At 41.6% G+C, this 14412-nt stretch overlaps 1 protein-coding gene across 1 annotated transcript in view; it reads right to left on the reverse strand.

Annotated features, from left to right (window-relative positions):
- LOC121874396 (neural cell adhesion molecule 1-like) overlaps positions 1-14412 on the reverse strand; it is a 161235-nt gene that overhangs the window by 60549 nt on the left and 86274 nt on the right. Inside the window, exon 4 of the mRNA XM_042378525.1 lies at positions 6489-6649. Within this exon, the coding sequence (XP_042234459.1) occupies positions 6489-6649 (161 nt within the window). The remainder of the gene's footprint in view (positions 1-6488; positions 6650-14412) is intronic.

Raw genomic sequence — 14412 nt, forward strand, 5'->3', positions numbered from 1 at the left:
GGGAGAAGGAAGTTACTGATACTGTAGCTCGGTGGAACGTGGATTCGGTAGGCTTTATACATTGAGGGAATTTTCCTCATTACAGATGCTAGAATGAACCAATTTAACTCACTTAATTTACGGTACAAGGATGTGATGAACCCATATGGCCCCAAAATAACACTGAGACTGTAGGTTATACATACTTTTCTGAGAGTCTTCGGAAACAAGAAAACTTTTTTATCTCTAATTTTAGGAAAAAATATCAACGTAAGATTCTTGGAGACTCCGGTATTACAATGGGTCATATATTAAAACTCAGCTGATGGAGGAATGAAAAGTTTACAGGAAATTCTCCATCTTTAGGAATTTAGGTCATGGTTAAGATGTTGTGAAAGTGTGTTACCTCTAAAGCTGACCTCCCGGAGTACATCACCCCGGGGTAGGTTTTTTTTGAAGGAGAAACCCCTAAGTCCCTGTCCACAGTAGAACCCTCAAACGTAGAGAATTTTCCGAGGGTGACTTCCTATATTACACTTAATAAAGTTAGCCTTCCCCAAAGTATACTTTCCCAAAGTAAATTTCAGCCAAAATACAACTCCCCCCAATATACACCAACCCCCAAGTAGACCTTCCCCAAAGTAAACCTCCTCCAAAATACAACTCCTCAATGTAAACCAACCCCTAAAGTAGACCTTCCCCAAAGTAAACCTCCTCCAAAGGCAACTTCCTCCAAATTAAACCTCCTCCAAAGTAAACCTCCCTTAAGTAAACCTCCCCCAAATTAGATCATCCCCAAAAGTAGACCACCGAAAGTAACCCCCAACAGCCCCCCGTTCCCCAGACCAAACAGGGGGCCAGGAATCATCAGTAATACACCGGGGTTTGGGAGCCGAAGTTTTCTCTCCAGGGGCCTTGGCGTGTAAATCACCTCACCTCCGTTGACCTCCTTCGACGACGGCAGAATTATGCTGATTTCATCTGGAGTCCTAAATTCAGCTTTTATCTTGGGCCAATGTTATTCATGGCTCGCCGAAGGACGCTTGCCCGCTCTCTTTTATTCATAGATTCTCTACCAGGATTCGGAAGAAGGATATTATTATTTTTTTTCTGTTTGTTATTAAGAGTATTTCTATCGTGTGGAGCAAAAATTCTGTTTAACTTTTAGTTTATCTCAAAGTTTATGTACAATATTCTAACGTTTGTTTTATAGGTAGATTATTAACTACAGTATTTATATAATAGTATTGTTGCGTATGGACAGAGTCTATATTTTGCCTCGTTCTCATTTTTTTTAATCATGTAAGGACAAATTGACTCTACGTAAGTTTTAATTTCTTCCTCTGGTTAGAATTTATCTATAATCTATATAAAGCATCTGCCATTTACTCTGACCTTTATTCATCTTTATAACAACATGACGTCATATATTAAAACAAAATATGAAAACCTAAACAAGACAAATCATATACTAAAGTTATTAAAATAATGGTCTGAAATTACTAAGAGTCGGGCACAAAGAAATGTTGAAATGAAAATAAGAATTTCCTCAGCTGGGAAGGAAAGTACATTGGCTCAGCCTTCTCTCCTCCCCGTGTGAGAGTCTTTGCATAATACACGTGCATTACATCTAAAGGAACACGAAAAACGCCCAGGTAATTATATTCTTTATGCTAATTTCTTATATCCAGCGAAGTTTCATTGAGTGGTATTCCATTATGTTGATGTTATGTTACGTTATGTTACGTTATGTTATGTTATGTTATGTTACGTTATGTTATGTTACGTTATGTTACGTTATGTTACGTTATGTTATGTTATGTTATGTTATGTTATGTTACGTTATGTTATGTTACGTTATGTTACGTTATGTTATGTTATGTTATGTTATGTTATATTTATATTGTATTATATTTATAATGTATATTTATATTTATGTTATATTTATATTTATATTTGTTATATTTACATTACGTTATATTATATTATGTTATATTATATTATTATTATGTTACGTTATATTTACATTATGTTATATTTATATTATATTTACGTTATATTATATTATTATATTTATATTATATTATATTATGTTATATTATATTTATATTTATATTATATTTATATTTATATTTATATGTTATATTTATATTATATTTATATTTATATAGCCCCTTAAATATATTATTATATTTACGTTACGTTATGTTATGTTATGTTATGTTACGTTATGTTATGTTACGTTATGTTACGTTATGTTATGTTATGTTACGTTATGTTATGTTACGTTATGTTACGTTATGTTACGTTATGTTATGTTATGTTATGTTATGTTATGTTATGTTATGTTTATAAAAATATAAGGCGAAAGAGTAGGAGACAAAAGTGACAGACAGACAGACAGACAGACAGATAGACAGACAGACAGATAGATAGATATATAGATAGATAGATTGTTAATCCTCGCTCTGTGTGTGTGTGTAATAATAATAATAATAATAATAATAATTAACGGTTTATTGAAAGAGCTTGGCAGCCAGAAGGCTGAAAATATACAGTTACATATTTGGGGAATGGGTTACGAATTACAAATAATATACAAGTAACATAAGTGACACAAATGAGACATATAATAACTAGATGGGGAAAAGCTCAAACTACAGTTCATTTCAACATAGTGACAGTGTAAGGAGCAGTGTTTACTGGGAGTGAATACACTGATTTATTACAAGTTATTGATAATTTTTACCATGGTTGAGACTGGGCTATTCTTATAGCGATCAGTTCGTGCACGTATGGGCTGGATGCGGTTGTGGTGTCGAACAGCAATTCTCGGACTAGGGATCTCAGGTGGTAGTAGGAGCCGGTGTCGAGGATGGTGTAGAAGCTTCTTACCAAATTTGCAGATGAGGTCGTGGTGATGGTCAGTGAGAGTCGAAAGGGTCAGTGTGTTGAGCGCTTCTTGATATGTGTGGAGTAGGAAGGGGAGAGAATAATCTTGCATGCCCTCTTTTGCACTTTTCTAGGTGTTTACGTTGTGTGGCATTTAGGGAGGAAGACCAGGTGGGGAGGCATAGGTGAGCTTGGGAAGTATGAATGTTGTGTAAACACTGAGGAGCTCTGTGCAGGAACTCCGAGGGACTTGAGTCAGCGGAGGTGGGGCAGAACTGTGTGTGTGTGTGTGTGTGTGTGTGTGTGTGTGTGTGTGTGTGTGTGTGTGTGTGTGTGTGTGTGTGTGTGTATGTGTGTATGTGTATGTGTGTATGTGTGTGTGTGTGTGTGTGTGTGCGTTATTACATAAGACACAACATACTATCAACACTTTCTTTCATCCAATATTTCGCACTCTCACAAATTATGTTACTTTCTCCCCAATTTTGCATCATTCATTCAGTCTTTTCTTGTTCTTTTTCTTCATTTATCAGCCACTTCCCTCTCCCCCTCCTCTCATCCCTGTTCCTTCATTAATACCGTCTAGCGCCTCCAGTATTCTCTGTCACACAAATCATATGATGCAACCCACTAGCTCTCACTGTCTCTTCCTCTGTCTGTCTGTTTCTGTTTCTTTCTCTCTCCTTTTGTATCTTCTCTCGTTGTCTCTCCCTGATTTCTTTCTTCACTCTCTCTAACTCTCTCTTCTTTCTCTCACCTCTTCCTTTCTCTCCTACACTCTCCTTACCTTCTCTCTTTCTTTCTGTCTTTTTATCAGTTATTGTTATTTTTCTCTGCTGATAATACAACTTTTTTTGTATTGATGTTTCGCGTAATTCCATCTCTTTCAGTGCCGTGTATTGTAGTTCCTCTGATTGTATGTCAATTGCCGTCTCTTGTATTGCAGTGGCATCTATTGCAAGCTCTTCTTTTGTAGCAGAAAATTAATTTCATGTAAGAGCTCTCCCCTAAGGAAACGTTCGAAGGATAAAGAGAGAGAGAGAGAGAGAGAGAGAGAGAGAGAGAGAGAGAGAGAGAGAGAGAGAGAGAGAGAGAGATGGAGTCTAGCCATTACTTTATGTTCAGGTATATTCACATAACTTACCATGAAATTGTTTTTAATTCTTTTACCGTTGACGGATAGAAAATGTCGTTCAATTAATAAATTAGTCAGTCGGTATCAAATTTTCCCAGAAATTACACACGCAACTAAATATTTTAAGAATTATTATCTTTCTCTTCTTCTAAATTATTATACCCAAACCTTACACATTCAGAAAATGAATTCTATATTAATACGAGAACAAAATTACAAGGATGGCATTTCCAAATCTGAGCAGGGTCCGAATTTTATATATATTGGTAAGTCAGTTTGAATTTATATATGATAAGATAAATATTATAACACTTCGCCAAGGTTGAATGATGGACGCTGAAAATGTCGTGAAATGTCACCAACACGAGTTTAATGTGTGAGTCTGGTTACCTAGGTCACTTACTACAGTACTTGTATGTGTCACCTCTACCACACCACACACATGCTAGTCAGGAACCCTCGTCTCCACCAGTACCTTATTTGCACCAGCCCTTATCTCCACCAGCCCTTATCTCCACCAGCCCCCACCTCTCTAGTCCTCACCTCCACCAACAACCCCACCTTTACGCGCCCTCACCTCCACTAGCCCCCACCTCCACCAGCCCTCATCACTACCAGCCCCCACCACCACCAGCCCCCACCTTTACTAGCCTTCACACCACCAGCCCACACCACCAGGTTGAGCCTCACCTGTCACACAGTTTCCTCACCAGAAACACTCACCAACAACCCCACCACCAACTCCCCACTTCCACCACCAGCCACTCTGGTACCAGCCTCATTACCAGCCCTCACCATTACCAACCCGCCACTACCTGAAACGCCCACCACCACCAGCCCTCACCACCACCAGCCCCACCACTACCACAGTCCTCCCACCACACAACCCTTACCATCACCAGCCCCCACACCACCAGCCCCCACCTCCACCAGCCCCACCCACCAGCCCTCACCATCACCACAGCCCCTCCATCTGTTATTTCCACCACTTGGGATCACCACCACCAGCCCTCACCACTACTTCAGCCCTCACCATTACTTCAACCTTACTTACTACCAGCCCTCACCATCACTACAGCCCCCACATCCACCTGCCAGCCTCACCACTACCAGCCCCTCCTCCATCCGCTCCCACCCCTCATTTCACCACCACCATAAGCCCTCACCACTACCAGCCCTCACCATCACCGACCCTTACCACTAGTAGCCCTCACCACCACCAGCCCCACCACCACCAGCCCTCACCACCACCAGCCCTCACCACTACCAGCCCTCACCTCCATCATCCCCCCACCTTCACTAGCCCTCACCAATACAACTAATAAGAAAGACTTTGCCAGAAGAGAGAGAAGAATTTACTTTATTCTGGCGTCAGTGTCAAGTTACCCTCCCTGAGGGGGTTTGGGGGGAGGGGGAGGGGAGGTGTATTTTCTAGAGGAGGAGGATGGGGAGGGGAAGGGGGTGGTGAGTGTGGCAGGGTGGGAGAGAGAAGGGGAGTGGGGTGACGGAGTTGTCTAATCACCACATTACACAATTCTCTCTCTCTCTCTCTCTTCTTGGCGATAATTATGTTGTATAATTTAGTAAGCTCTGGGAGTAGGAGAGAGGGGGTGGTGTGGGCTAGCGGATAAGAGAATGCGACATTATCTCAGCTGCCTTAAGGAGGGGTTCTCATGCTGAACTACTAGGAGGGATCACTGCCCTCGAACACTGGAGGCCGAGCAACACCCCATAGCTCACTGCTGCTGGGCGCCTGGGGGTACCGTCTCCCTGCTGGTTGTAGTGCGTCTGGTGACCTCCCACCTTGTACTTGATGACCTCATAGCTGGCACTTAGTGACGTAATAGATGGTACTTGATGACCTCATAGCTGGTACTTGGTACCTTATAGCTGGTATTTGGTGACCTCATAGCTAATATCTGGCGACCACACAGCTGGTGACCTCATAGCTCGTGACTCAGGTGTGTGTGTGTGTGTGTGTGTGTGTGTGTGTGTGTGTGTGTGTGTGTGTGTGTGTGTGTGTGTGTGTGTGTGTGTGTGTGTTTTGCACCTCACTTTCAGGGGGTGCAACTTTCTCTCTCCCACATTATACTCACACCACGAGGAAATAACCATCACTCGAGGCCCTCACCGGTCAGATAGTTCCTCGAAGCCTTCATTGTTTTGGTTATGAAATACTTCGGCATTGTTAACCAAGTGAACACTAAATACAAGGGAAGTCTTTTGGCATTTCACATTGTTAAAATTTCTCTCTCTATCTCTCTCTTGTTCTCTTAGATTTTTCTTTCTGTCAGTCTGTCTGTCTGTCATTTTGATTGACTTCCTATCTGGTGGATTTTCTGTCTGTCTGTCTGTCTGTCTGTGTATAAACATGTTGAAATATGAAAATTTATGTGTAAGGTTTAAATGGAGCTTGATAGGCGTCAGTATAGCCATTTTACACACGGAATCATCCAGGAGACGTGACAGGCTGCGTACTCACTACTCTGTTGCCGAGGTGGTTGACGCGGCAGTGCAGGTAGGCGACACGGCCGGTGGAGGTAACGATGTCGGTGCCTGTGGTGTTGTCGAAGGCGGGGCGCAGTAGTGGATTATCCCAGATCTGTTCTGGACGTGAAGGAGGCTGCTCTCTGGATAGTCCGCCTGAAGGAGAGTAGAGAAGGGGGTCAGTAGAGTTCATGTGCGTGTGTGTGTGTGAGATGGTGGATTGTGAGGTACTGGTGCTGCACTCTATACATTATCGTGGTGTATAACTTAGTGTATCATGATCTTGGGATACATTTATTTAATTATGTTTATGTTTACTTAGATTTATATACACAAATACAATAGACAGTAAGATGTAATGGGGGATATCTCTCTCTCTCTCTCTCTCTCTCTCTCTCTCTCTCTCTCTGTCTTCTTCATTTTTCATATAAAACTTCCACATATTCACCACCACACGTTCTATAGTTCAGGTGCATCATCATACAATATACATGAATAAGAAAGATTACCTTTTATAAACTGACTCTTTAAAACACGTCATCCATGTTCGAGATGGCTATGAAGCGAGGTTAATAATTATTATTTGAATTCAGTTTCACATTGACCACATGAGTGCAGCAGCGAGATGGTAACAACAGCTGCAAACAAGTATTGCCTTTTTGGTGCAGCACTTAGGGGGAAGCTGTGCCAGTGGGAGGCGTCCACAAGGGAGTAGCGACTTAAGTGCTTCTATCTGTGTCTGTATTGACCTTCCTGTTGACTGGAGACCTACTTGGAGTAGGAAAAGTTGGGTACCAAGACATACCTGGAGGAGGGAAGGTTGGGTGCTAAGACCTGGCTGAAGGAAGGAAGGTTGGGTACTTGGGTGTTAAGATTTGCCTGGAGGAGGGAAGGTTGGGTGTCAAGACCTGCCTGGAACCACGAAGTTATAAGGAATGTCTCCATATGTGTTACCGTGTGCTTCTATTTACTCATATATGTATAGTCTATGCAAGTGTATATTGATACACTTGCATAGACTTGCATGATTCTTACATGTTTGCAAAAGTGTGTGAATATTTATGTGGGTACAGTATGTTTATATATATCATATTATGTGTGTATGTGTGTGTGTGTGTGTGTACATATAAGAATATGGACGAATGTGTACCCGTATGTATACTAAAATTTGCAAAGGTGTATGTCTATGCACACTTTGAATATATCAGGTTCTCCCCTCTCTGGCAGACAGGTAAGCCCCGGAACACTTGCAATTAGCTTCCTCTGACCCACATTCTCCATCAGTCTCTTGTGTCTTCCTTTCTACCTCCACTTTTCTTCTCTCTCTACCCCCCTTTCTATCTTCCTGTCTACCTCCTTATATCTCTCCTTCACCTGTCCTTGTATACCTTTCCTTCAATTATCTTTTACCTGTCCTTCTAACTCTCCATCTACCAATCTTCTACCAACCTTTTCACCTCCCACTTCACCACTCTTTTACCTCTCATTCCACTGCCTTCTCAACCTCCCACTCCAGCCGACCCTTTGCGTCATGCCACCAGTTCCCCTTTCCATCACCTGCTCAATTGAGGTAACGCCCAGGTATAATGAGTGAGTCACAATCTTCCTCAACAACAATTTTCACTTTTCTGTTAACATATAGAAGCTGAGGGGCAACATGTTCCTGGCCTGGCAGTATTCCTTGGAGAGAGGGAGGGGTGAAAGTGGGAGAGGGGGTGAGAGTGGTATAGAGAGGAATGAGTGTGAGGGAGAGAGGGGTGATACTGGGAGAGGGGTGAGAGTGGTATAGAGAGGAATGAGTGTGAGATAGAGCGGCATAGGAAATAGATGAGTGAGAGGGTAAGAGGGAGTAGAGAGGAGTGAATGAGAGAAGAGGGAGAGGAGTGGGTGAGGGGAAGTGAGAGAGGAGAGGAGTGTGAGAGATGGAGTGAGGTGAGAGACTGTGAGAAGAGTGAGAGGAGGAGGGGAGAACGAGAGCGAGCGGGAGAGTAGGAAAAGAGGGAGAGGGTAAGAGGCGAAGGAGAGTGGGAGAGAAAGATGAGAGGGAGGGAATTTATGAGGAAGGAGAGGTGAGAAGCGGAAGAGCGGGCGGAGTGACGGGTGAGAAAAGAGGAAATAAATGAGAGAGAGAGAGTGGAGATGAAGGGGAGGAGGATGGGAAGAGAAGAGGAATGAGGAGGGGGGGTGGAGGGGAGGACGAGGAGGAGGAATAAGGAGAAGGGAGATGATGGTGAGGAGGGGGAGGAGGAGGAAGAGGAGGAATAAGGAGAAGGGAGGAAGATGATGAGGAGGAGGAGGAGGAGGAGGGGAAGGGTTGAGGTAGCAGGTGCCAGAAATGAGGATCTTCAAGCATAAATCGTCCCATTACAAACTTATGGCCCAGGTAAGCCACTTTTTATACACCTTAAACGAGGAGCGTTGACAGAGTGCTTCAGTAGCCTCGCTTGCCACACTAAAAACACCTTAGTGAACAACATAAACCGTGATAAAGATAGAGTCATTAATTTCCTAACTTGGGGTTGATATCAGGAAATATTGTAAATAAATATTTCCCAATTATGTTGATATCTCAGGAAATAATATATAAAGAAATTTACACACTAATTTCCGAATTTACACTGATGTCTCTAGGAATTAATGCATGAACAGATAATTCCAAAGTTGAATTGATGTCCTAGGAAATGATAAAGAGTAAAATTTAATTAGAGAATATCCTAACTTGTGTTGCTGCCTCATGAAGTACTGCATATTGTTACGTAGAGATTCCTTATACAAACAGATATTACCGAACACAACATAATATTTACAATACCATCGTCGTCAATAAATCTATACGAAAAGTAATTAATCCCAGGTGTTATGACTGTAGGAGTGTGTATTAAGAACAGGTAGAAAAGCAGACGAATTCTTTACATCAATATATTTTACCGACATTAATTCTACACTACAGTACAACAATAACAACGATTGGACGGATGGATGTAGATAGTTAACCCTGACAGTGAAATCTACTCCGGGCGAGAATCAGCAACCCTGAGCACAGGATACAGATGTGAGTAAAACTAAGGAATTGAGATAGAAAATGGGGGCAAGACTAATAACATTGGGTTGCAACATGAAGGCAAGAACAAGAACACTAGGTTGCAACATGAGGGCTAGAGCAAGAATACTGGGTTGCAACATGGGGGCAAGAACAAGAATACTGGGTTGCAACATGAGGGCAAGAACAAGAATACTGGGTTGCAACGTGAGGGCAAGAGCAAGAATACTGGGTTGCAACGTGAGGGCAAGAACAAGAATACTAGGTTGCAACATGAGGACAAGAGCAAGAATACTGGGTTGCAACATGGGGGCAAGAAAAAGAATACTGGGTTGCAGCATGAGGGCAAGAACAAGAACACTGGGCTGCAACATGGGGGCAAGTCTTGCCAACAACACCATTCTAACTTAACTCGGGAAACAAGAACGAAACTTTAAACTTTAGTGGCACAAGACAATGCATTTTGAAATCGAAACTTTAAAATGGTTTTCGCGGTTCCACAAAACACAGTGTTCAGGCCTCTACGTGGACTCGGTATTTTTGTCCTGAAACATTCTGGAAGGGTTCACATAGTTAGAAGTTCTTAAATTAACTGTGTGTTGTCGTTGGTGTGTTAATGTGTTTGAGGTGACCCAACTGCTTGGGTCTTTAAACAGAGGGTCTTGAAACGGTGGGTCTTGAAACAGTGGGTCTTGAAACAGCGGGTTCTAAAACACCGGGTCCTTAAACAGTGGGTCATGAAACAGCGAGTCTTGAATCAACGGGTCTTGAAACCCCGGGTCTTTAAACAACGGGTCTTTAAACAGCAGGTCTTTAAACAGCGCATCTTTAAACACCGGGTCTTAGTTTCTTCACTTGACAGCAACTCTTAAAAATTCTACTAATTACGTGGATTATGTCCGCCAATTTTCTTTATGAACTACATAATTACTGTATAGACTTTTTCTGTGTAATTAAGATGACCTAAACATAACATAACATAACATAACATAACATAACATAAAGATAAACCAAGAAAAAAATATTAAATAAAGAAAAAAATACGTCTAAAAGATACAAACGTCAGCTAGTCTTTACGGCATCATAAAATTTACCAGTACGGCTCCCTGGTGTCGGTCCGGGGTACAGAGACAGGCAGGTGGTAATATTTGTGATAACAGAAACCAGAAGCGTCGTCAGAGCTGTGCAGGATAACACACATATATTAGCAGTTTTCGTCCTATGAATCTGATATATGTTGTGTTGTCTATATTTAGTTACGTTGGATGTATTCATGTGTTACAAGTATTCGTATAAGTTATAAGTATTCATATGAGTTAAATATATACATAGTAATTCAATTTATTCATGGGTTGTACGTATACATAGGAATTAAATGTATTTACAGTTTGTAAATGTCATGTAGTATTCAGTTAAGTTAGATATTTTGTTTTCTCGTAATTTTCAAGAATGTTTTTTCTAACTTCATGGTAAAAAATAATGTTCTTGAAATATATATAAGTGTTGACCATTAACATGTTCTCTTAGTGAACAGAAGTCAGAGTTAAGGGTCATACCTGACTTATTTTCCTCCAAGACGTGTCGCTGTAAGGGCTCATATGTGTGTTGTATCCTGTTAAATAACGACAGACGGTCCGACACGTTCGAGTCGTTGTTCATTCCGTTTGACCTTAGGTGACCTCACAGGCTTCAGGAGTCTGGGTCACTTTCACAATATTTGAAAATGAAATTCGTAATGTTTGAGCGAAATTAACCTGTCCGTCGTACCTGTTAGAACGTCAACACCGAACACATCAAGATCAACTCCGAACTGCCATTTATTTTGCTGTTAAAACTATAAACCATTTCATAATATTGTGGATATATTCAGTGACATAACAATATACTACACTCTTTGTTGCATATCCCTCTCTGTAACACTACATACCCACAAAACTCACATATATTACTCAATAAATATAAACAAGATTTAAAAATAACAGCATCAATAGCACAAATTTAGCCACAGTAAATCTAAATCAACTCTCTAAGTTTATCAGTCTTCCTTAGATACATCTGTCCTGTTTTCTGTCACCCACAAGCTCGATCAAAAGCGTATTGTAAGTTCACATTTATACAATCACCATCACTATAATCACATCGCTATAAAGATTTACCTACCGAGTTGCACCACCCAAAGGACCTAACGGTACACTAATGAACGAGAGATCATTATACCATCTATTGAATGTTATTTTGATTTCCGAAACAAAGTACTTCTGAGAATCGACCTCCTTCCCCCTCCCCACCCCCCTCCCCCCCTTCCTTTCCCCATCTCCATCCCTCCCCATCCGCCTTCCCCTCCCCCCACCGCCCAGGTAAAATAGAGACGGATATCCTTTACTTCATTAATGGAATAATCTTCAGTAAGGTTAGCCAAGTGAAAGAGAGAGAGACAGGTGTGCAGAGGGGATGAAAGGGCTAACGCGGACTGGTGATGAATCTTCGTTTCAACATATCATTCGTTAGCAGATATATAATTACCTTTGAGAGTTTGTCGTGTTGTTAAGAGGCAGGTAAAAGAGAGAGAGAGAGAGAGAGAGAGAGAGAGAGAGAGAGAGAGAGAGAGAGAGAGATTGACTGATTTTAAGATATACTAAATAACTATCTAACTGGCTAAATTGCTGATTGATGTACTGAGAGACTATCTAACGTATTAACAGGCTGAATGGCTGACTGATAGAATGAATGATTGATTTGGAGTCTGAAAAACTGACTGTCCGTTAAATCAATTTGAACTTGTATGACGATTCTACTTGATCCATCCATCCATCCATCCATCCATCCATCCATCCATCCATCCATCCATCCATCTGTCTGTCTGTCTGTCTGTCTGTCTGTCAGTCTGTCTTATCATTTTCTGAGGGACGTTTTGCCGTATTATCTTGACTACGTGGCGTTCGGAAACTATTGGTAACTTGGAAGCGAGAGTTGGAATTTGGTGCAGGACTAATGGTAATGGGAGTAGGGAACGGGACTAATGGTAATGGGAGTAGGGATTGGCGTGGTGGCGTCTCCTCTTGATGGTACCTTTCATTAGCACATTAAACGCGGGTCGTGCGTCATTCTATTACCGCCCAAGCGTAGTCAATCCTGGTAAAGCGGGGCGATGTTGTACACGCTGTCTGGTGGAGAGAGAGAGAGAGAGAGAGAGAGAGAGTCCTTGCCAAGTTGCCAGCTGAAGCCTCGTGAGTGAGGAAAATATCTGTGTGAACATGAATCCTAACCACTGACGACAGATTTTGAGTTTGAGGATGTCAAAGAAAAGTGAGGAAAGAAGATATTAGGTGAGGTGAGCGAGTGTGAGGTGTTTGTACGGGAGACAGTGTGTGTGAGGAGGGAACTTTGTATTCCAAGATGAAACGAGTTGAGGCGAAGCGTTGGGAGAAGCGAGACGGTGAACTGGATGATGACAACTTTAACAATATATAAAATGTCATCATTGTCTGGTGTTGTTTTCGAATATGAAGTGACAACTGGTAATAAACGACACAATTTCTGATGTAAAGATGTTGGACTCCATCATGTGATATTCCCGGGAAACACCTCAAGGGTTGTTATAACTAAGAACTTCACAGGATTAAACAAATAATATTGAAACAGGATGATTATTCAGACAGACAGAACAGAATTGGTCTAAGTGACACAAGTTGAAGCAGAAATACAAATGAAAAAAAAATGATTCCTTGCAGGTAAAGATAATATGAAATTGACAACAGGCCGCGCTCTTCGGGGACTCGGTGTTGATTCTGATGGCCATGAACACGAGGCAGAGAGTCAGTCGTTCTTTGTTCACAAGCACTCGTGTTTCCTGAGGGAAATTTAATCTCGGTGGTACAGCTGCCTTGTGCTTGAAACAGAGGTCGACCTGATACACTACTGATGACAATTTCAGTACGAGAAATACGAACTGCAGTTAGAGGCAATGTTTCAGATCCTTGGCCAGCAACACAGCTTGTTTGTTAGGGCGGAAGTCGAAAATAAACATTATTCTATATCATAATTAATCATTGCGGTTATTTATTAAATGTTGTCTGGTACCACAGGCAGTCATTCCATTGAGAATTAGAATAGTATCGTGAGACATTTAAGACAAAATACACAATCTAAAAAGAGGCGGCCAAAACATGCGCTGTTGATCCAGTATACATTTGTATTTGAGAAAAAGATCTGAAGTGTTACAGTTTCTGACAGCTTTGTTTACAAGAAATACGTGAGAACAAATTACATCAAGAGAACTGCTGGGGAGGTGTGTTGACTCAGCTTTAGTGGCTAAAAAGAATATTTCACCCAAGAGGGTTTCCTGGCCGCGGCCTGGTGCGCTGGGCCCTGAAGGAGGGATGCAGGCGAGCTTCTGTAGGGACCAGAAATACTCGTGCCTACATTAACTAAGGATATAAAGTGTGGAGCGAACCTGCGGCATTTGATACTTTCCTTCTAAACTAAATATCGCTTGAAAGCATCCAATACTATAATTCATGTTCATTTCCGTGTTTCGTACTCCAGCATGGGAAGCATCACCACCGAGCCCTTGTTAACAGTGTGGCGGAGATGAAAAAATAAAAAAAATAAAAGATTGACTACTTTGGCTCCTGACAGGCAGTTGTAATTTTTACTCTGGCTACCAGGAAGACAACAAGACAGTCCAGACGCAGCGCGGCTGAAACACCGCCGTTACTTAAATGGAAAAGACAAGCTTTCGGTACACCAAACTTTCTACAACTAAATAAATGCTGGCAGCTGAGGTGATACATTGACGCAGTATCTCCGATAATGTTGTAATATCATGTGATCCTCGCCACACTATGAGTAGGAACTTGGAAAACCTGACCTACTAAAC

This window comes from Homarus americanus, unplaced genomic scaffold, assembly GCF_018991925.1.
Source record: "Homarus americanus isolate GMGI-L3 unplaced genomic scaffold, GMGI_Hamer_2.0 scaffold45595, whole genome shotgun sequence".
Classification (NCBI taxonomy): Eukaryota; Metazoa; Arthropoda; class Malacostraca; order Decapoda; family Nephropidae; genus Homarus; species Homarus americanus.